The sequence below is a fragment of the Patagioenas fasciata genome, chromosome 5 (assembly GCF_037038585.1).
Source record: "Patagioenas fasciata isolate bPatFas1 chromosome 5, bPatFas1.hap1, whole genome shotgun sequence".
Taxonomy (NCBI): Eukaryota; Metazoa; Chordata; class Aves; order Columbiformes; family Columbidae; genus Patagioenas; species Patagioenas fasciata.
Window position 1 is genome coordinate 14683353 of NC_092524.1, and position 20804 is coordinate 14704156.

The 20804-nt window shown below is 38.2% G+C and overlaps 1 protein-coding gene across 4 annotated transcripts in view; it reads right to left on the minus strand.

The window, feature by feature from the left end:
* Window positions 1-19277, minus strand: part of USH1C (USH1 protein network component harmonin) — a 49954-nt gene extending 30677 nt beyond the window's left edge. For all 4 annotated transcript variants that reach the window (XM_065839636.2, XM_065839635.2, XM_071808955.1 and 1 more), the window contains exons 1-11: window positions 19178-19277; window positions 15346-15413; window positions 13243-13386; window positions 12552-12690; window positions 5103-5211; window positions 4971-4995; window positions 4221-4278; window positions 3391-3494; window positions 2056-2140; window positions 1579-1638; window positions 1241-1297 (exon numbers count right to left, since the gene is read on the minus strand). In XM_065839636.2, the coding sequence (XP_065695708.1) occupies window positions 1241-1297; window positions 1579-1638; window positions 2056-2140; window positions 3391-3494; window positions 4221-4278; window positions 4971-4995; window positions 5103-5211; window positions 12552-12690; window positions 13243-13386; window positions 15346-15413; window positions 19178-19213 (885 nt within the window). In that variant the 5' untranslated portion in view covers window positions 19214-19277. The remainder of the gene's footprint in view (window positions 1-1240; window positions 1298-1578; window positions 1639-2055; window positions 2141-3390; window positions 3495-4220; window positions 4279-4970; window positions 4996-5102; window positions 5212-12551; window positions 12691-13242; window positions 13387-15345; window positions 15414-19177) is intronic.
* Window positions 19278-20804: the final 1527 nt, after the last annotated feature.

A 20804-nucleotide genomic window follows, 5' to 3' on the forward strand; every position in this document is an offset into this window, starting at 1 on the left:
TAGCACTTATCAAATTTTCACTACCAAAACTAAAATCTCGTGTTAATTAGGAAGGTGGAATTATTAATGTTTCTAAGGCTCCAAGTAGACAGCCTGAACAAGAACAGGCAGTGAACAAAGCCTTTGCATCATTATCTTGCCTGACTGAAAAACAGGGCTAGAGAAGCTGTTTTGTTTTGCAATCTCTTCTTCAGTACAGAAACGCATACTGAGAAAAGAAGAAACAAACAAGGTGAATTAGGGTGGAGCAGAAGAGTTCCATAGCAAAAAAAATCCTCATTTTAAGGATGCAATCCCAGTGGTATATGCTAGAATAGATCCCATCTTTTCTAACAGTTGGTAATGCACCTGGGAGTTGAAATTGAAGTCCTTAGGATGTTGAGCTCCTGAAGCTTAATCAACTAGTCTGAAGCATTTGTTTAAACAATGCCTACAATTCCCTTGGACAACTGCATCTTGTTACTGAAAGAGTAGTTTAATTAAATCATTAATTCCTTAACATAGCTACGCAGCCTACATGAGCTCTCAGGAAGTAGATTAAATGATTCATTAAACCTTGTTTTCCCTATTCAGTTGCAAGACAATTAGAAAAAAACATCTTTGATTAGTCTATGGAACTTGAGTATCCTCTTGTATATAACTATACATTTTGCTATAAGAAGAATCAAAGCAGTAATAACATCAAAGCGTTTATTGAAAGTCACACTGAAGTTAGTGGAAAGATTTAATTAATTTCACTTGGCTATAGATCAGACCTCAAGGGCATATGGTTCAGTTGTACAAAACAGTGGAAATGGAAAACTGAACAATTTTCAATATGTTGATACACTAAAGAGATCAGATAAACAGTTACACAAGGAATTAGTCTGTAATAAGACTAAGAGATCAGTTATTCATGAGGAAAATTGACTCCAATCCACCTTTCCTGTTTCAGCAGAAGCAGCTACCTATTAGAACAGAAGCTCTTCAACACAAGAATCCATTATGTTAAAGTTATTTTAAATTCCTTGTCAAGGGAATGGTTTTGCATTGCCCACGGTCATGAAACTGTTTGAGAATACTCTGGATAGTTACCAATGAAATAACCAAAAGCCAGTCAACACTGCCTTTGTTTAACAGAATTTAGTGGTATAGACATGATAATGAAACACAGCTTTACTTCTTATCTATTTATTTTTACCATTTATGTGCCCCATAGTAATTTTCACAAGTGTTATGCTTTCATAAATATACTACTTACAGCGCCTGCCACCACAGAGATAGTCAAAGTACGACTACTTTTGAGGACTCTGACAGCCTGCAAGTTAGAACAAAACAAAAGCCAGTCTGAATTAAGTGATAAAAAGCCTGTATATATATGATGAAAGATGCTTGTTGTCAAGGCTGGAATATCCAGAAGAGCTATCTGAACTAAATAGAGTGGTATGTATTCAAATCTCCAGATTCCCACGTTCAACACACAACCTCTTTGGTTAAGTAGCCCGATATCAAAACATATTTCTGGAGCCAGGAAAAACAGACAGCTGCTTAATAAACTGACAACTACGTATTCAGGGAATTAATAAGACTCAACCTTACCTCTTTATGATCCACATTAGAAAAGTCTACTCCATTTACCTCAACAATCTGATCACCGACCTAAAAGAGTTAGTCCAAATGTTAGTATGGATGCTAAATGACCGCATATATTAGATGTAAACAGAAAGCGATATACTCTTTAACATTCTTAATACAATCATCATAGGTGCTGGCATCTTACAAGGAGAACAGACCAGAAATTGGCCAGGCTTGCACATCCTCCCATATGAGCACTTTCTACTGCTGTTTGAGGCTTAAAAACTAAGCTTGAGAGACTGCTGGTCTGACCCAAGAGAGCACATCTCATGTTCTTAAAATTTAGAAAACTAACTGAATTTGAAATATAACCACATAGTACCTCATTCCCATGGAAAAAACCCTACAATTAGGGACTTCACAGTGATATAGAATCCTTGGAAGAGTAAATACCAAACAAGATTTCCTTGAAGTACCTACCTTGGAAAGCGGCATACTCACCTCTAAGCCCACCTCTGCTGAAAGGGAACCCGGCTTAACATTGCTGATAAAAATGCCTGGTTTTTGCGTGGGACCACTGGAAATGCTGGTGTAACATAAAACCCAAATATTTATAGGATAATATTTAGAAAATAATACTGTAATAAAGTAAAAAGCCTTAGTTGTTTTCTTTTTTTTTCCAGTTACAGAATGTTTTCGTGGTATCAGCCTACTCTGAAACAAGTACCAAAATTTGCTAACACACAACAGTTTATCATCCTATTTTTCTCTCCTTTATACCACAAAACTGTGATTTAAGAAAAAGCTAAAAGAAAAATATTCAAGCTTCTGGATTTTTCCTTAGCTATTGAAACTAACATAGTATACTGACCTACACTATCTAAGGGATCAGGACACTAATGACATAGGAAAGCAATCTTGTAACACAGTGAAGAATTACTAATTGCTTGCACTTCTACTCATTGAACTGTGGTATACTATATGTATAATACAATGGTATTTTTCAGGGTTATTTATTAGAAGAAAGAAGAATGTTTCAAATAGGGGTCAACATCTAGCCTGGAAATTTTAAGCTGCACTCTAAGGTGGGCCCAAACACAGCAATTATTTTTGTACAGAATATATCCAGCAGGTGATGTTTAACCACCCCTGCAGGTTTGTAAAGAGTTTTTTTAAAACCTCAAGATCTTCCAAATAATACAAAAGAAAACTTATGCTTCAGAAAATATTCTGTGCAGTTCCATTTTGATCGCTTCAACTATATATTCCTAAATCTATAAGAAATCCTACAATATCCTTTCTGCCCCCAAACCTCCATAACTAGCTGCAAGGACAGCAGTCTGAGAAGTTTCTGCTCATACTTCTAAAAATCTAGCAAGTTTAACATTACTTTCAGGAACTGGATAGAGCTGTGTGACGGTTTCTGAGTTATGAAAAAGGTCACAGAAAGCTCTCAAAGTTCAGGGACTGAACATGACACTGGACACTGCTAGGAACTTGCTACACCACACAGCAGCATTTGAAAGTATTTTAAAACGTTAAAGCATTGAAAAGATCCAATTCTATGACAACTTGCATTAAACAGTCACTTTCAGTGTGTTCTTATTTTTAAATTTAATTTTGTTTTGTGTTAAGTTAGAACTTGTAACATAGGTATTTATCATTTGTCTAGTAATACATGAGGTGTGCCTAATGATAGATATCCTTCGATTCCAGATAGCTTTCCTGATCCAGCGTGGATCTCCATTTTTCTGATACCGATGAACGACAGAAATAACTGCCTTGGATGTGTCACTGAACGAACCAGGGACATTAAATAAGAAAACACATACCCACCTGCATCCCATGCCTTTTGTACCAATCAAGCTAATGAAGACTTTCTTCTCTTTATTGTCTCTTCCTCCAGATGAAGCAAGACCAGCGACACTGCCACCTCCTTCCTGCAGGGGGATGAAAAATGCTGCAGATGTTACTCTGTGTTGAAGTCTTATCACGACTACAATAAAACTTAATTAAGCCAGGATCAAACCCTGCCAATACCAAGATAAGATTCCTCCAAGTAGTGTCATTTCAGTGGAGATGCGTGGCTGAGCTGAAAGACTGAATTTTCTATTTGGAGAAGATTGTTTAAATAGTCAAACCGTGCCTTCAGAAAAGTTTGCAGGAAAGTGATATGGCAAAATAATCATTTAGATGTTCCCTGACAAAAGAGTTACAAAAACACATGATAGTGCTCATTATTTAACTAAGTCTTCCTTCCTGAAAGCAAAAGAATGGTAATTGTGGTCTCTCTTTTCATCACTACAACCCATAGAAGTCACTTGCATTCATACTTGTCATTCCTCCACTAATATAGGTAAGATAAGCCAAATAATCTCCTAAAGATTTATACAGTAGAACTACAGCCCAGTAAATTAATAAGCTGATGCAAAATAAAGCACCAATTACTGAGTAAACAATATTTCATTTGTATCCTGCCCTTTCCTTATCTAAGGGTTCCAGAATAATTTCATATCACAAAAGATGTTTCTCCCAGAACAGTTGTAACAAGATATTGCATCATAGAAATACATACAATAATTTCTGTGATACGGTCAGAGGAGAAAGTGTTTCAGAACCATTACAGATTTCCCAGAAGACATCATAAAAAAATACGGATATCTCACCCCAGAGTCTGATACAAACTGGTCCACATATTGCCATTTAAGGGGTTCATCTGCTGAACTGGAAGGAAAAAGTAATTTAAAATAATGGGAACAAAATAAATATGAATGTATTCAAGAAGACACTTTGGAACATGGCCTGTTTTGCATCCACAAGTTCCTTTGGATACCATTCACAACAGTTGTTTTATTTTCCAGCAATTTAAATAGAACATCAAGAAAACCAACAAATATTTATGCTAGTAAAGCTGGTCAAATGTAAAATTGAGAAAACCTCAAGTGAAACAAAGACAGAGAAAATAATCCTAACAACTTGAACAGCTTAATGTCTCTGCAGAGACACACCTTCCATTAACATTTCTCAAACATCCTGCTTCAAGTTTCACCTTTGCAACAAAAATTAGAAGAGGACAATAAATTGAAACTTTTCTAAGCTCTGCAGCAATATCAAATGCTACATACATAGAGAAGCAGTGGAGCTCTCCATTAAGCTAGATGCATGGATAACGACATTTCCAGGTGACATCCATGAATAATGAGGAAATAGAAATTGGTTCAATTAAGTAGACAACTGGCATACAGATTCATCAAACAAGACATCTGCCTGTTTATCACAAAGGATGTGACATTTTAATCAGCTACAGAGATGCCTATTCACACATTTTCAAATATGCAGACAAACACAGAGGTTCTCTGGATATTGAAAAGGCTATGTGAAAACGAGTATTTTGTTTTCAAATTAAATAGCATTACCTTTTGACAGGTATCATGCCAACATCTGAAAAAAAAATGAAAAATACTCTGTTAAGTAGCACTATCTACAGATCACTAGCAATCTATTAATAGCAAAATTTAGTAACACAGGTAATTTTTTATGTTACTTACGTCTTACTTTTATGGACACTATTTTCTTGGTACGAATGAGGTTTATGACTTCTTCATGTGTGCATGATGAAATGGAATATCCATTTATACGCACTATCTCATCTCCAACCTTGAAAATGAAAACAAGAAGAAAAAATAATTTGTGAATTAATGTTTAAAAGTTTTTAAGCAATGATGCAATCTGGCAATCATGTTGATGCAAAGATTTAGTAATGTTGAGTCCTGAAAACTTTTTGAATTTCAGGCAATGTCCAGATCAGATTTACCTGTATTTGTTTTAACTAAATATTTAACACCAAAAGGGCAGATTAATGGCCAAATAACTGTAGAAACAAATCTACATGGTGCATTCAGTGTATCTCCAAGACTCATTGTTTAATCCTCAAACAGGTCAGCTTTACATAGAAACTACATATGCTCTGGTATAAAAATTAAGCATAAAGGCCATTCTCCAGCACTGAAGACAATTCCCCCAAAGCAGGGAAGCACCACATAACCTGCTCCCAGCTATCACCCCTGGCACACATTACCACCCAGATCACTCAGGAACTGATGGAGAATGCTCGCTGACACAAACCAAAGGCCACCCTGGGGACCACACTAAGGTTTATCAGCAAATGGCAGCACCCCAAAAATATTCCCTGACAGTGTAGAATAGACAGGGTGCCATAAGTGTGCAGCTGCTTCGATAAAATTTCAAATCTTCTTATCGAAATAGACAATAGAATTAAGAGTACTAATGTTTATTTGGTGATAAAATGACAGTACGTTATTGGAAACCTCTTATTTCAAAAGGCTTCCCTTCCTCTAATGTAAATCCAAATTTGATATGACATGGTAACCAGACTAGAAATCTCCAGTTTTTTTCTGAACTGTGCCTAATTATCTCCTTCACTAGGTAGACTGAGAATGAATCAGTGATGGAGACACTGCCCACTTCATTTAAGGTTGCATCCTATGAGTTGCTCAAGATAACACTGAAAAATGCCAGGCCCTGGCTAGAGCATCATAAGCAAAGACTTTTACCTGACGTGAACTATGTGACATGACCGTGTGAAAGCTCCTGCATATTCTCTTCCCAACAGGCAATGCTAATCAATCCTTTGCACAGTAGTATATGCAAATGATTACCAGGAAATTGCTTTAACAACAAAACATCAACAATACCCTCTTATACCTCTGTACTTTGATCTCCACAAGAACAAAGCCAAGTACTGCTCTCCAGTAGCATTTCTTATGAACTACTGTGAATTTTTATTATCTATCAAAATGCCACCCTGATAGCTGACACGACTTTTCTCATTAACATCAACAAAATAGAATTTTGTTCTTAAATCAATGAAACTTTGTGCCCCTCCTTACAAATATGTCTGCTTTCATGGAGGCATTATCCTTAGTTAATGATTTCCTAACATTTTTGACTTAAACGCTCAAGTATCGAGCTGCCGAATTTCAGTATAGGCTTAAGTTTTCCATGCTGGTATCCACATCAAGCTGATTTCAAGTTTCAGGAGAGGTAAAGCAAATGGTTGTGAACAACTAAAATTGGGTGGAATGCATCATCATGCTCACTAAAAAAAAATCTACAATTACTTTGTTGAGAGGCTCTGTGCTTTCACTTTAGGTTTGGAAAAGGTCCTTATATTACAAATCAAGAGCATCATCTCTACAATCTTAGTGAACATCTTCATTGACTAAAAAGTTTAGGGGAAGAAGCAGGTTCATCATAACAGCTTTGGTGACAGTTAATATAAAGACTGGCTATAGTAGTTCTGACCTGGGGGGTATTTCCCTTTCATCCACTTGCTTTGGGACCGCTGGTGCACCAGCCCCTGGTACCAAGATCAACTGTGAACACACCGCCAACTGCTGCTGCAGAAGATCGGAAGAGTTGGCTCTGGTAGAATGCAGGTGGCACAGGAGACTCACGAGGAACAGGGAGAGATGAGAAGCTCCATGCAGCTTTAACCACTAATGTGGTGCAAGAAAAATGCCATTGTGCAAAACCCACTATCTGCTTACAGAATTAAAAACTTCATTCTAATACTCACAACAGTACTAGAAAAAGTATTGTAACCTTTAACATGTTTGTCAAGACTATGTCGCGTTAGATAAGTCTGGGATAATTTTTTTTTTAAATATAAGTGTGTTTTTTTTCTTTTGAGCCAGGTAGTTTTAATCTCCACTACAGAAACTTTCCAACTTTACTGTCACTGAAAGGACAGAAGGTAATGCCACCAGCCTTAGATGGAGCAAGTGATCTACTGTGGCCATACTGACTAAATCATACAGTATATCCACTGTTTTCTCCATCACACACATTTGATGGGAGTATCTGTACCTGGGGAAAAAAAAAACAAAAACAAAAGCAAAAAACAGTGACAGTTTAGCTCACTGAGGACTAGTTTCCTTGTGCCTTGCTAACAGTTTTAGGAGGAAAAAAGGGCACACCTGGAGACTCCTCCTCTGGCACTGCATAGCTCAGCACTAAAAGCCTTATGTGAAAGGAAGGAGTAGAACTGGAAGCAAGAATTCCTCAATATGGCCTATGCTCTAGAGACCGTCTCATTAACACACAGTGACAGGTCTACCCTTGGGTGACAGGACACTGGGCATGCCATCAGCTGCTGAAAAAATCCTATGTAATAAGTATTATCGATCTTCCTGTTGCGATCTGTTCAGCTAAAAAATAAAACAAACAAAAACCCCAAACAACAAATCCCCAAAACACCACAAACAATACAAACTAGCAACAGCAAGAGAGCAAACCACCCACTTCTTTCACAAACTGCCCTGCTTCTTCTGGCAAGTGCCATATGCTCTGCAACAGCACACAAAACATTAACACCACATCCACTGTACCAGCATAGCTCATGTACCACAGTTTCCTCTCCACTGAACTTGAAGATTTTTATCTGAAACAACACAGCATAAGAAGACCACAAAAGCAAAGAAAATGCAAGATGTGACTGTCCTGCAGGAGGGAACACCTGTGCAGAGGCAGAACACAACTGTGGTCTGAGCCCCCGACCAGCAGGCCTGCTGCTCCATCTGCTGGGCTCCCCCAAATCCCTCCCAGGCAGCGACCTGCCTGCGCTTTGGAGCACTCCTAACACCTCCACCGTTTTCACTTCAGCCAGTCAGATTTTTAACATAATCCTTAATAAGAGAGGAAATAGGTCAGTACTAAAGGCTTTTGAGCATACAACCTGCCAAATCGGACAAGGAAAAGCACATGTGGTCTGCAGTTTGGTGTCACACTCCTGATAGCTTATGCTATGAAAGAACATTCAGTTAACCAACTTGTTCCAAACATTCCAAACCACATCCACCTACCCACCCATATATCCCACAGGCCTGGCATCCATGCCACTGCAGTCTTCTTTCCTCTGCAAATACACCACTAAACCTAAGCTAGTTCCCCAACCCAAACCCAAGAATTTCAGCCTGGAACTCTTCTATTGCCTTCAACGCTTCAGGAAATCCATTGTAAATAATGCATTTTTAGGACTGCGATCAGCACTGGCAATGCGACTGTACTACCAAGAACCCAAGTAGCTCAGAGATAGGTCAGGCTTACAGCACTATGTATAAAGACTTAATATCCCCTAAAAACCATTAGGACTCTTAGACTATTTAGGATTCTGCCAGTTATTCCAGGAAGTGGTATGAAAGTGAGTGACCTCTGCTCTTCAAAGGAAGTTTGTGTTTCTCAATAATACAATATTAAAAAAGCTTCCTCCATTCCCATCTCTGGCCGCTCTCTGCATTACTCACTTGCAAAAATATAAGAAGTTTGCGTGTAACTATTTAACCTCCAGTATACAATCTTGAGCTCATTTGATCTACCTAGACTTCCTTGTTGATCTTACATATTTGCTGTTGGTGGGCTTTATGTTGGTTTTTAGCTTAGCTCAAGATCCCTCTTTCACTCACATCTTCCACATCATGCAGGCTATAACATATCACAGAGCCTTGGTTTGCACAAAATGAGCTTTTTAAAGGGTAACCTAAGTTACTGTTGTTAATTGCAGTGCCCTAACACAGAGAAGCATCCCGGTGTTAGGACTGCAAATGGCAGTGCTATTTGGGAATCTCCATATAGCTTCTGTATCAGCAGAGCAGTCATCATGCACTAAGCAAGTCAGATCTCTCATATCATCTCCCCAAGAGGCACACACCTACAAAATTATAAATGCAGCCAAGAGCATATTTTATTTTTTCCTTTGATGTGGGAATGAGCTTTTACCATATACATATTTTTAATACTCCTCCTTGCTGAGCTTCAGAAACAAAACAAAAAGACAGTCTAGTACTCTTCGCTCGTCCTAATGACATTTCTATTACTGCCTGACAATGTATTAGTGATGGTGCTTTAGAAATACCCAAGTCTAGGCTGAACTACAGGAGACGTAGGCACGTAACAAACTGCTTCTCTTTAGGACAGCTAACAGCTTTTCCTGCAAAAAAAAGTGTTAATAATAATAATAATAAAGTTGTTTTCATATATTTTGTTACTTTTGTGCTGGTATCACTGTACACTAACCTTCTCAATCAGAAACAGTAGAGATAGAAGTCTGCAGGATTGAGCAGGGTAGACCAGTAACAATTATTTGATTATATATCACTGTTTCCCCTCTCCCTATCAAACAGGGACATGACAGACTTCCAAAAGAAAAGCTGCACACTAAACTTTTCCCAAGTAAAATGCCTATTATTTGTAACTTTTACCATGAGAAATACAATCGTTAGTGCTTTGAGGAAACTGAAGCATTTTTACATAATAACATCACTGTTTCAAATTTCACATTTTGTATACTTCTTCCACTTTCATCATTCATACCAATCTCCATCTCTTTGTATTCAGCAGAATGCCCGCAGACATAAGTATAAGAAAGCAGGGGCGGCGGGGGAAAGATGAAGTACATTTCTTCATGAAAGGACAAAACATTTGCCTTTTAGAGAAACTGTAGTCAAAAATTAGTCAAAACTACAAATGTCTCAGTGAGCCTTCATGATTAGTCAGTCATTTTACTGTAACTAGGAAAATACTTCAAGAAGAAGCCATGCAAAATGAATTGGAATTCTTTTTAAAAAGCAGCAGGATGTAAAACTGATGGTGTAACAGAAGATCATTATACCTTTCTCAGACAGCATTTTTGGGACAGAAAATGTGTAGAGATTTAGTTAAATAAAGCAGGTAGGTGAAATTTCAGAAGTAGTTGGCTTTAATGTGAGACAGCAATTTAGAACAATGGACTGCCTGTCAGCTCTTGTTATTCAGCAGGGTTCAGATGGTGCCTAGTGCCACCTATTATGAAGGCACTTGAAGTTGAGCTTTAACATCACATATCAAACCCCAGAAATCAGACAGTTACACAAGCTGCAAAGCACTATCTGTTGATACCAATACATATAATCTAACCCTAATGAATTCACAGTCAGTCTCAAGCATGTTTCTCCCTTATTGTCCCTACTTCGTCTGCTGAACTCTAACCACCTTCTGAATTGCAGTACAACTTGTACAAGCCAGCTCGAACATCCTTTACAAGCCCATTCACTGTCACAAACACGTAGTACGACAACCTCAGCCACAGAAAGCCAGCAGGGCCTTTTTGTGTTCCGAGGAAAAATGAAAATTAACAGTCCTATAGTAGCACAACAATGGAGCATAACTCTTTCTCTATCGATCATGTCAAAACATATAGTCTGAAACAAGTAGAGAAGTAGAGCTGCAACACAGCTTTAAGATTAATGTACCAGCATGACAGTTAAAGATAGTGTCAAATCCTTTATTGCTCAGCATCATTAACACCTTCCAGTTTTTCCAGGAGATGTTTTCAGAAGCCACATAAGTGACTGGTTTTTGTCTTTTTCTCAGTTTTCTAGCAGTGGAGGAAGGATGCAGCTGGAATCTCTGAGATGATCACAATCCTGGTCTACGTTTCCCATTCTCATTGTGTAACGCGGGGCACGAGGTACACGAGCTTTTGTAATGTGAACTCTGGAAGGCTGTATCATTGCACTTTTCCATAGGTACCCACTGGTAAATCCCATGCCTAAAAGCATGTGACTGACACATCCAGCAAGGTGCCCCATACCACTCTCTAATTCTAACTTAACACAGAATTTGTGGGGGTGTATTCTTTGAATTTGTGGTTTTGTTCTAAGAAGGAGTTTCTAAAAGCACCCAGGGAGCCAGCCATGCATCTATCCAGAGCACACTGCCAAAACATGGAACTACTTCAATGGTGATTCCAAATGGGATATACAGGTATGAATGCACAAACAAAAGGGTATGTGCATGTAAGCAGAGAGAGAAACATTTCTTTAAATTTTAGAAAGCTCTCAGCATGGAACAGGCACGGAACTCTAACTCTGACTGCCTTGTCAACAGAGATTTCGGTTTTTGATCTATGAGAGTCAAGGGGTTACACTGAAGCATATCTACAAAACACATCTTTAATTAAACACTGTATTGAATTATGCCAGTCTAATACATTTTGGACTAGTATTAAATGCAGTCCTTAAATATCAATACTTACAGCAACTACCCACACTTGACAAATTAAAATTAGCCAGGCCTATCAGACTTTCTACTCAGAAACACAGACCTTTATTACATCTAATCAGTGTGAAAAGCACAGAAAGACGCAAACATTCGCCACAGCAATTGCACAGTTCTCTCTTCACTAAGATAGATATGAGCAAGAAGTGACACATTAAAAAAACCCCAAACACACAAAACTTCATTAATGCAAATTGCTAAGTACTGATTTAGAAAAAAAAAATGTGTTTCTATATATAATTATTTTTGCAAACCTCATTACAGTTCATGTATCTAAAAATTCATCACCAAAAGTGCAATTCTATGCAGCACACAGATACTGGAAATGGTTAAAAATAGGTTCTTTCTTTTATGTACTTCCATTGCATAAACCAATACTCCCATAATTTATTTATGAGGTTCAAGTAAACACTTCACTACACAAATTATAACTGTGCATGGAATTAACATTTTTTGTGTTTATATGCTCTGTTCTGCATTTAATCTGAATTTGGCAACTTAAAACACTCTTCCCCAGTCTAATTAAAGATATTTTTTCCCTCTGTTTATATTTAACTGTTGAAGCCACTCATGAAGTGCAAATACTCCAGAAAGCCCTTTTATCTTCAAAAATAATCATATCCCAAATACGAAAAAAGAGGTTTACATATCATTCAAACAGTCAAAAGAAAAAGAACAATATTAATAACATGATTCATCATTGGTATAATGGTATTTGATATGGCATTGTCTCATATTTTATGAATTTTACTACAAGAAACAAAAAGCACTTTAGCAATAGATGTTTCTAAATACGAAGAAACAATTCTCACTGCCCACTGCGCTAATATTGTAGTAAAAGGCTTTTTGCAGCACAGCAACCACAAATATAATTTTCTTACCTGAAGTCCAACATTGTCTGCCTGTCCTCCTTTAACTAACTGCGAGATGAAGAGGCCACAGCTAAATTCCACTCCACCTCTCACACTTATTCCAAGTCCTTCAGGATGCAAACGATCCAATCTCACCTCTTTCAGCTTTCTGCAAAAATGGAAGATACTTGACTGTTCAGCTGCATAACACATTGTGGCAATAATGTTTCATATGGAAGTTAGACATAATTTTTCTCTTATAATACTCAGGCATGAAAAAAAGCAAGTTGACTGATGTTTGGATGGATATGTGTTAGCTAAAGCCATCAAGTATTTTTCATAAGACATCTGAAATAATTAAAGCTGCCTGCTTCTAGAAGGTTAGAGCTCTAAGAATTTTTTTATTATGAAATACAGGAAAAGTGAGAAAAGATTGTTTAAACTGGAAAGCATTTTTTTTTACTTCCTTACCCTGCTTTTACTAGATTAAACTACAGAGTGTTTCAAAAAGGTGGACCCCATTTCAAGAGGTAAGAGTTTCAAATTGCATCCATCTTTTTGAAACAACCTGGACTTAACAAATAATTTCAGGTAGCTCAAAACTGTACTGCTAGCAAATACAGCCCTACACGAGTGACCGATATTCTACTTGGAATTCTTCCGAAAACTCAGTATTTTCTGCTTGTATTTAAGTTAGCTGCATTGTTCTGCATTTTCTTACCGTGATCTTTTGGGTGTAAGTTGATCATATTCCACCTGGTGTTTTAAAGGAATAAGCGGGCGGATAGCATCAAATAGAGGCAATCTGCTTGGTTCATTAATCACAAGTTTTAGGTCCCCCACAAGCACTGGGAGATTCATAGATCTACAAAAACACAGTGAGAAATCAAGGACAGGTAATCAACACACCAACACAAAGCATCATTAATAACTTGCTGTACATGTGGCTTCAGTATTTGCATGTCTCTTCAACCTACTAAAAAAGTTGTTCACACAACTATTGGTTTAACCAAAGCAAAATAACCCCTTAGAAAGCAGGGCTTCTGTAAACAAAGAGCACTAACAACCACCTGCTTCAAAACAACTTAAATCTCCTATATACTGCCTTTATCTCTTAAGGTCATGCACATCACTTCTATACATGACATCTTTAATTTCATTTTCAGAGTCCCCAAAAGATGTATGGAACAGTTTGGAAATAACTCCACATCAGATACACCTGCCTACCAGTTTTGGTTTTCCTTACTAGTTAGGAATCCTTCTAAGTGAATCCAGGCTACAAGCTCCTTCCTTTCCTGAACTTAGGGGATCCAGGAAAAAAATGAAATCACAATACTCAGTAGCTAAAGACTTGGTTTAAGTTGTTTTTTGTATTTTTTTTTCAAATCTAAATTGAAAGGCCATCAACCAAGCAACAAAATCTACAGAAGTTAAACCACTGTGAGCATCTGTTTTATGAGAACTATGCAAAGTAGCCTCCTTGATGTTGTCAGCACTGAGACAGACAGGTCTAGAAAATGTACTTCGTTGCCCAGCTGTGAGAGTTGAGTAACAATTCCAAAATGTTCAGTGGAGTTATTTCTATGTAACAGCCAGTTAAACTTAACCTGTATTTTTTTGCTGCTCCCTCTCTTATAATTCACATTTCTTGGCATACAATATTTCTGAGGCATATGCAATGAAAACACAGATCAGGAACACATATTACATGGGATCAGAGGCCAAATACTTTTGGAAATGTTATTCACAGTGAAGCACACATTAAATGTTAACTCCAACAGCAATTTCACATTTTTGCCCTGGAATACTTATCTTCAAAAAAAAGTGATACATCACCAACATATGTTCACAGAGATATTGGAAACTTTGCAATTTTGGAAATTGAAAAAAAGTTACTATATGCATTGTTAATTTTGTAACTGCAAGAAGATTTTAAATAATTAAGAGCTACTGAATCAACTGGCTTTCCAAACAACAACCTTTATGAATGGAGAAGCAATTAGACAGACTTGAGTGAAACTGAATCAGATATGCAGCTGAATACAACTGTAGCTCAGTGCAAACATCAGATGGAAACGTCTACATTTCACTCAGCTGAGATGCCACTAATTGAGATATGAATGGAAACAACGTCTATTGGAGTCACTTGTCTATGATGAGTGGAAAATACATTCTCATCTTCTTCGGAAAACAATGGATCAGAGGCTGATCTCATTTGCAATTATATAGGTCCTAAGCAACAGTGGTTTAAATCAGTTCAGTGAAAGGACTGGTAATAGGCCTATCACCTTACCATTTTTTTCCTGTTATGTTGTAATAAGCCAGAGTTGTTGAACATACCTAACAGATTCTCAGACTAAACTGTTTCAGCTTTCAGATAAAACAGTTGCAAATATTGTTTTATCTGAAGAGTTAGAAAAAACCTTTGAGAAGCAAACTCAATTAAAACCTCTGTTGCAAAGAAATAAGCATTATTTGGAAATATTAATTTGACTAATGCTCTCTTCCTGCTTCCTAAGAGCAGTTTTATCACCCAGGTGCCTTCCCCTCTCCCTTCCACACAATACAAATCCACCAAGTTCTTTTACAGAACTGCCAACTCATAAAACCAAAGTAGTGCTATGGGTTATAACAGACATGCTCCTTCCTTGTCTGTAGGCTATGCTGTAAAAGTGTAAGACTTTATTACACAGGACAAAAACTATTACTTCAACTACTTTTCTAGCAGTACATAGAAAGACCACTTAAAACCTTGAATATTCATTCTTTAAATTTAAAAACATTAGTAAAATTCTACACAAACATATATCAATCTAGATCTTACTGGTGGTACATCCGCAGCACATCATAAAGGTAATCCTTCTCCGCTTCATTGTCAATTAGTAGATTAACCTGAAAACCCAAGGACATTATAATATTGAACGTATCAGTTTTTCACAAATTCTTAAGCCATAGAGGAAATATTTCAACAGCGAAAGACTAATTTAAAAAAAAAAACAACCAAACAATTTTGCAACAGAGCATTACCTCACAATGTGAAACTTGTAAGAAGACCTTCTAAAATTAGTCTTACAACAACTGGACAAAGTGGTAAATACCGACATATTCTGTATGCCAGACTTCCCCGCAGCAGTAATATTATTACAACATTATCATATTTGCCTTACCTGATAATCACTGTACTGTTGAATAAATATTTTCAGAAACCTTTTTGGCCATTCATTAATATAGCACATGCTGTCACAGATAAAACCACCACACAGAGATTATTACTATCTATGTTCTATCACCCAAACCACTGATTTCAGGATCTCACTCATAACATTATGCAAACTGCTGCACTTCTGTTCCTCTTTGCTCCAGCTCTTAACTGATAGAACTTGCTAGTTATTCTTTCCTCCCCCACTAATAGTACGTTTACTTAAACCAGTGTCATGTTACTATGCCTGCTCTTGGATAGTTACAGTAAAATAAAGGTAAAAACAAGACCAAAAACCATCCAAGAATTCTCATATGAGGAGTTAAATTTATATTCAGTGACAGTAGAGACCCTTACTCATCTTAGTTGCAGCCAGAGATCACATCACATTAGTTTTACATTTGGACAAGCTTAATGTTTAGCTAAACAATTTACATCTGACCTAAAGGCTAATATTACTGTCACATGAAGTCTGAGGACCAATTTGCATACTTAAAGAGAGGCCCTCTCTTTCTAGGTTTGCAACAGTTTGCATTGTATTCTAAACTAAATACATTTTTCATATCCCCCTTTGGCTCTCTAAAGCCATTAAGACTTAACACAAAAGTGGTTTTCTATTACTTTTCTCCTCTGATAAAATACACTTCGGAAATACCTAAAAGCCAAAAAGCTACATGCAAGACAAGATTGCTTGACAGCAATACTAGTGAGTAAACCAGTTTATTCACAATGAATTTCAAAACACAGAAGATAAGTCTGTCTTAAAAGGAAACAAAATTGTTACAATCAGAACCGACGGTTTCACCAATATTGTACGCAGACTCAAAGCAAAGGTGGTAACTCAAAAATAAATCCAACATCTGTTTTCCCCTTCCCCATCAGGAAACACACAACACAAAAATCAGCTTCACTTCTGGTACACAGAACTCAATTTCTAGTACTAAGGTACTGTATGAGCTGTCTCATGAAGAACATTAAATGTTTAAGCACATCCACCTTAGCAAACAGCAAAACTACGATCACCTCTGCTCCTGACTGGGAAAGCAGCCAGTAACAACACAACAGGTTTCTCTGATGTACCAGCTGATGGACACAGCCCCACTCCCACTCAGGAACTGGTGGTCTGCGTGTAAATTCTGCCATTTCTTCACATAAAATATTCAGCCTTCCTGTCTGAATCCTGCACTTCTCACCCTGCGCCAGCAACATACTCTGACACAAACAGCCACCCAAGTGACTTCTTACAGATTCAGAATGCTACAGCTGGGTTCATCTTCCTGGGCCATCTCTCTAATTAGGTTATTCTTCTCCTGGTGCCTTCTATCCTAACAATTATCACTTCATTGTAGCCACTTGCATCTTTCTCCATTTTCCTAATTCATTAGCCCCTTGGGACAAAGTCTTACTCGGCTCATAAACAGCTTCTAAGAGCTGACTCTAATTTAATAAATCCTAAAAGATCATACTCTGGCTTGTTAAGAAAAGAAAAGTCAGTGGTGACATGGTGTAACTTGGATCAGAGAAGTATGTCTTTTTCTTGAGAAAATAACTATTGAGGTATGGGATAGATTACATCACAGCTTTTAAACTAAGCATATTTAAAAAACCTGGATGCGGTCCTGGGCAATATGTTCTAGGTGGCCCCGCCTGAGCAGGGTGTTGGAGCAGATGACTTGCAGAGGGCATTTCCAACCTCAGCCTTTCTGTGATTATCTAAGTTTATTTTTGTAGTAGTTGTATAATTTACAATCCTGTAACACACGCAAAAAAGAGTTGCTTATGCTCTGTTTCTCCCTATATAAATTACACTGTTTTTCATATAATAAGGAATAATCACAACAACTGCACGTGCATACAAAAAGAAAAATAAAATCTGGCAACAAGTCTACATAAGTTTATTCAGTAGAATTTGTGAGGAAAAATAGTTCAGATTACAGTAAAGCAGTACTGTAGCACTAGCTCAGTCTGTCAGCTTTGACAGAATAATACAGAGTTCTATTTAAGCTACACAGCCTTTGAAAAACTATTGAGGAAAATCGAAGAACTAGAATATATTATAAACTTTAATTGCTGCTTGGTTACTTTGGAGAACTGATTAAAATTAATAAAAAGAAATACGAAAGTCACAAATGGACAAAACTCAGATCCTGTGGCTATTTTCACTGATTTTACACACAAAAAGTAAGTATCCATGACACCAAAATTGCCACAGAGGCCACTAAAAGCAGGATGATACAAAATAATTTAATTAAAATATTTGTTCCAGTATCCTCTAACTCAGATAAAGTTTTCACGCAGATCTGCATCCTACTTATTTGCACCACCAAATGCTGACAATAAGTCTTATGTTATCAGGGGTGTGACTAGAATGTTTTATGAATTATAGCAGCAATGAAAGGGAAAACGTTTAAAGTTCAAGAGGCCTAGGAAGCAGTCTTTATAGACATGTTGCACAAACCACTGCTGAGTTACACAGTAATAGGTTGCAAGGCAGAAATAATCTGCTAAATGGTTAGTCATCATTATGGAGTATCCAGGTCTTTAACGTTTTCGAACTCCAGTTTGTCATATAGGTGCGGTTTTTTGCAAACCCTCCTCTCGATTCTAACAAGTCTGTAGTTAATGAGCTTATTACCAGATGATACTTCTATAAAACACATTACTTCGAAAAAATTTCATTTCCTACCTGACAAAAAAACTAAACCAAACCAACCACAACCTCCCCGACAAAACAAACATGAAATAGTACTGAAAGCTTTAGTCTGACAGAATCCTAAATAGATATTCAAAAACATCTCTTAAACGTGTGAATAATTTTTCTCTTCCTTTCCTTAAGCTGGGCTTTTCGAGCTTATTTTGCTCATGCAGTTTGCACTCTGCTAAGCAGTTATTTAACCGGGCAAATGACAGAACGACGTGCCAGGCAGGCCGAGTCGCCCCATGTATCAAGTGCATTTGCACATGACTGCACACACACAATTGCACTGGTGAATGTTAAGGTGGTTCTGAAGTCTCCCGAGACCCGGCTGGCAGCGCAGGTCTACAAATGTGACCCTCCTAGGCCTGGACTACAGCCCCTGCACTTTGCCTTCCTTGAACTGTGTGTAACATTTTTTACACGATATACAAAATAAAATTGTATCAAGGCCTGAAAAAGCTCGTGCATCAGGGAATGTTCTTTCTCTCGCTCTTTAAGGGTTTTAAGTTTTAAAAGCAGCCCCTCACAGCAGACTGACACCCACTTTTCTGCACCATTGGCACAACAGCGCCAAGTCCTCCGAGCTTCTCCCTTCCCCGTCGCTCACTCTGGCACAGAGGCAGCGTTCGGGCAGCCGCCCCAAGCCCTCCCGGCGCTTCGCCTCCCTCTAGGCCGCGGGGGGCAGCTCTGCCCACAGCCTGTGCCCGCTCGGTAAAGCCAACCCGGGTGTCCGTGGGCCCCGCGGCCCCGCTTTCTTACCTTGTGCCGGAACTCACGGGCCACCCTGCGCTCCATGGTACGCGGGGTGCGGGCGCTGCGCGGGTGTGGGCGCTGCGCGGAGCGGCTGCGCCGGGGAGGCCGCGCCCCGGGGCGGTGGGAGGCGCGCCCGCCGCCGCCTACAGCAGCAGCCCCGGTCCCCGCCGCTGCTCCTCGCACCTGCGGTACAAGCCGCCGGGCAGCGATAACCTCCCTGCGACCCCGGGGTTTGGCTGTCCAAGCGCAAAGCAAAAGAGAAAAAGTAAAAGAAAAGCACCCCCCGCCCCAGTGCCAGGCTTATTTTTACAGCTGGTGCTTCTCATGCGGTACAGAGCTCACATCTAAACTTCTCTTTTGTATTTGTTGGTATGTATGTCACTAGCCGACTAATTAAAAAAAGTACGAAGATGTGAAATCTAAAGCACCCTAACACCTGGAGCGGGGGAGGGGGGAATGGTTCAACAAATTACTTCAAATAACTTTTTTTTTTTATTTTAATTTTAGGTAAGCAGGGTGAATCTGATGTATCACTAAGTTCCATCTCCACCAGCCTTTCCCACTAACAGAATATTATTGCTTACAAATGTAGGCTCTGACATGCCTCCTGTAACTGCTTAAGAATCGAGCTCAGAGCACCTGAAAAGGAGGAGCCGGTTTCAGACTAATCTCTTTCAGGTTATTTTGTCTTGGGCTGGTTGTTCTCCCACTTTCCCTCTGGCAGTACACAATAATAAAGTCTTCTGCAAATCAAGGCTAGAAGCAAGTGGAAGAGATGTGCTCACCTATGCCCTTCGGTCTCCCAGCAGAAACAGCTTTACCCACATAACTCCAGAGAGAGTGGAGTTTATGTAAGCACAGGTACCGTGCCTGTTCCTCCTTCCAATAGTGCGGAAACTTGTATGAATACATATAAAAGCATCATTAAAAAATTCCATACTGTCAAATACAAACTGGAATCTGTTTTATTATTTCTGTGTGATAAGCTTTGTAAGCTACACCAGCGCTTTAGAAATTGCTCTTACCCCTTCCAGAAGATGGCTTTCCTGTATCAGAACATTTCAATGATATGTACAGTACCCATTTCTCATATCAGGTGTCAGGAATAAGAGAAGAATGCATTTTAAACCTGCATGCAAACAAATACAAAAGCAGTTTTCAGAAAACAATCTTCTCTCAAAAATTCAACTACTAGCACACAAATTATTTGTCTTCTACCTAAGTTCCAGTACCATACAATTTTGAAATGCTATTCTATCCAAGCATTAGACACTTAGCTGTAGAAATTCTTCCCCAAACATGTAAAACAACTTAGTCTTATATTTGAAAAGGAAGGAGATACATGAAATTTAAAGAACACATAAAATATCATGTATGTTTCCTTTAAATTTATGTATAGACTGTAACAGTCATTGATATCTATCACTTGCTTCTAGAAGATTTTACAAGAGTACATCTTTCACAAGCTGAAAGTTATGTACATTTGAAAAAAAAGTAACTTCTTTAATCATCCAGAAGATGTTTCCAGGAGTCTGAAACTCCTCCATGTAGTAAAATATTGTAGAATTAACTTCATTTGGTGGTATGAAAACCGCTTAGGATCATCAGGTAGAAGACACACCACAGAGAGGAT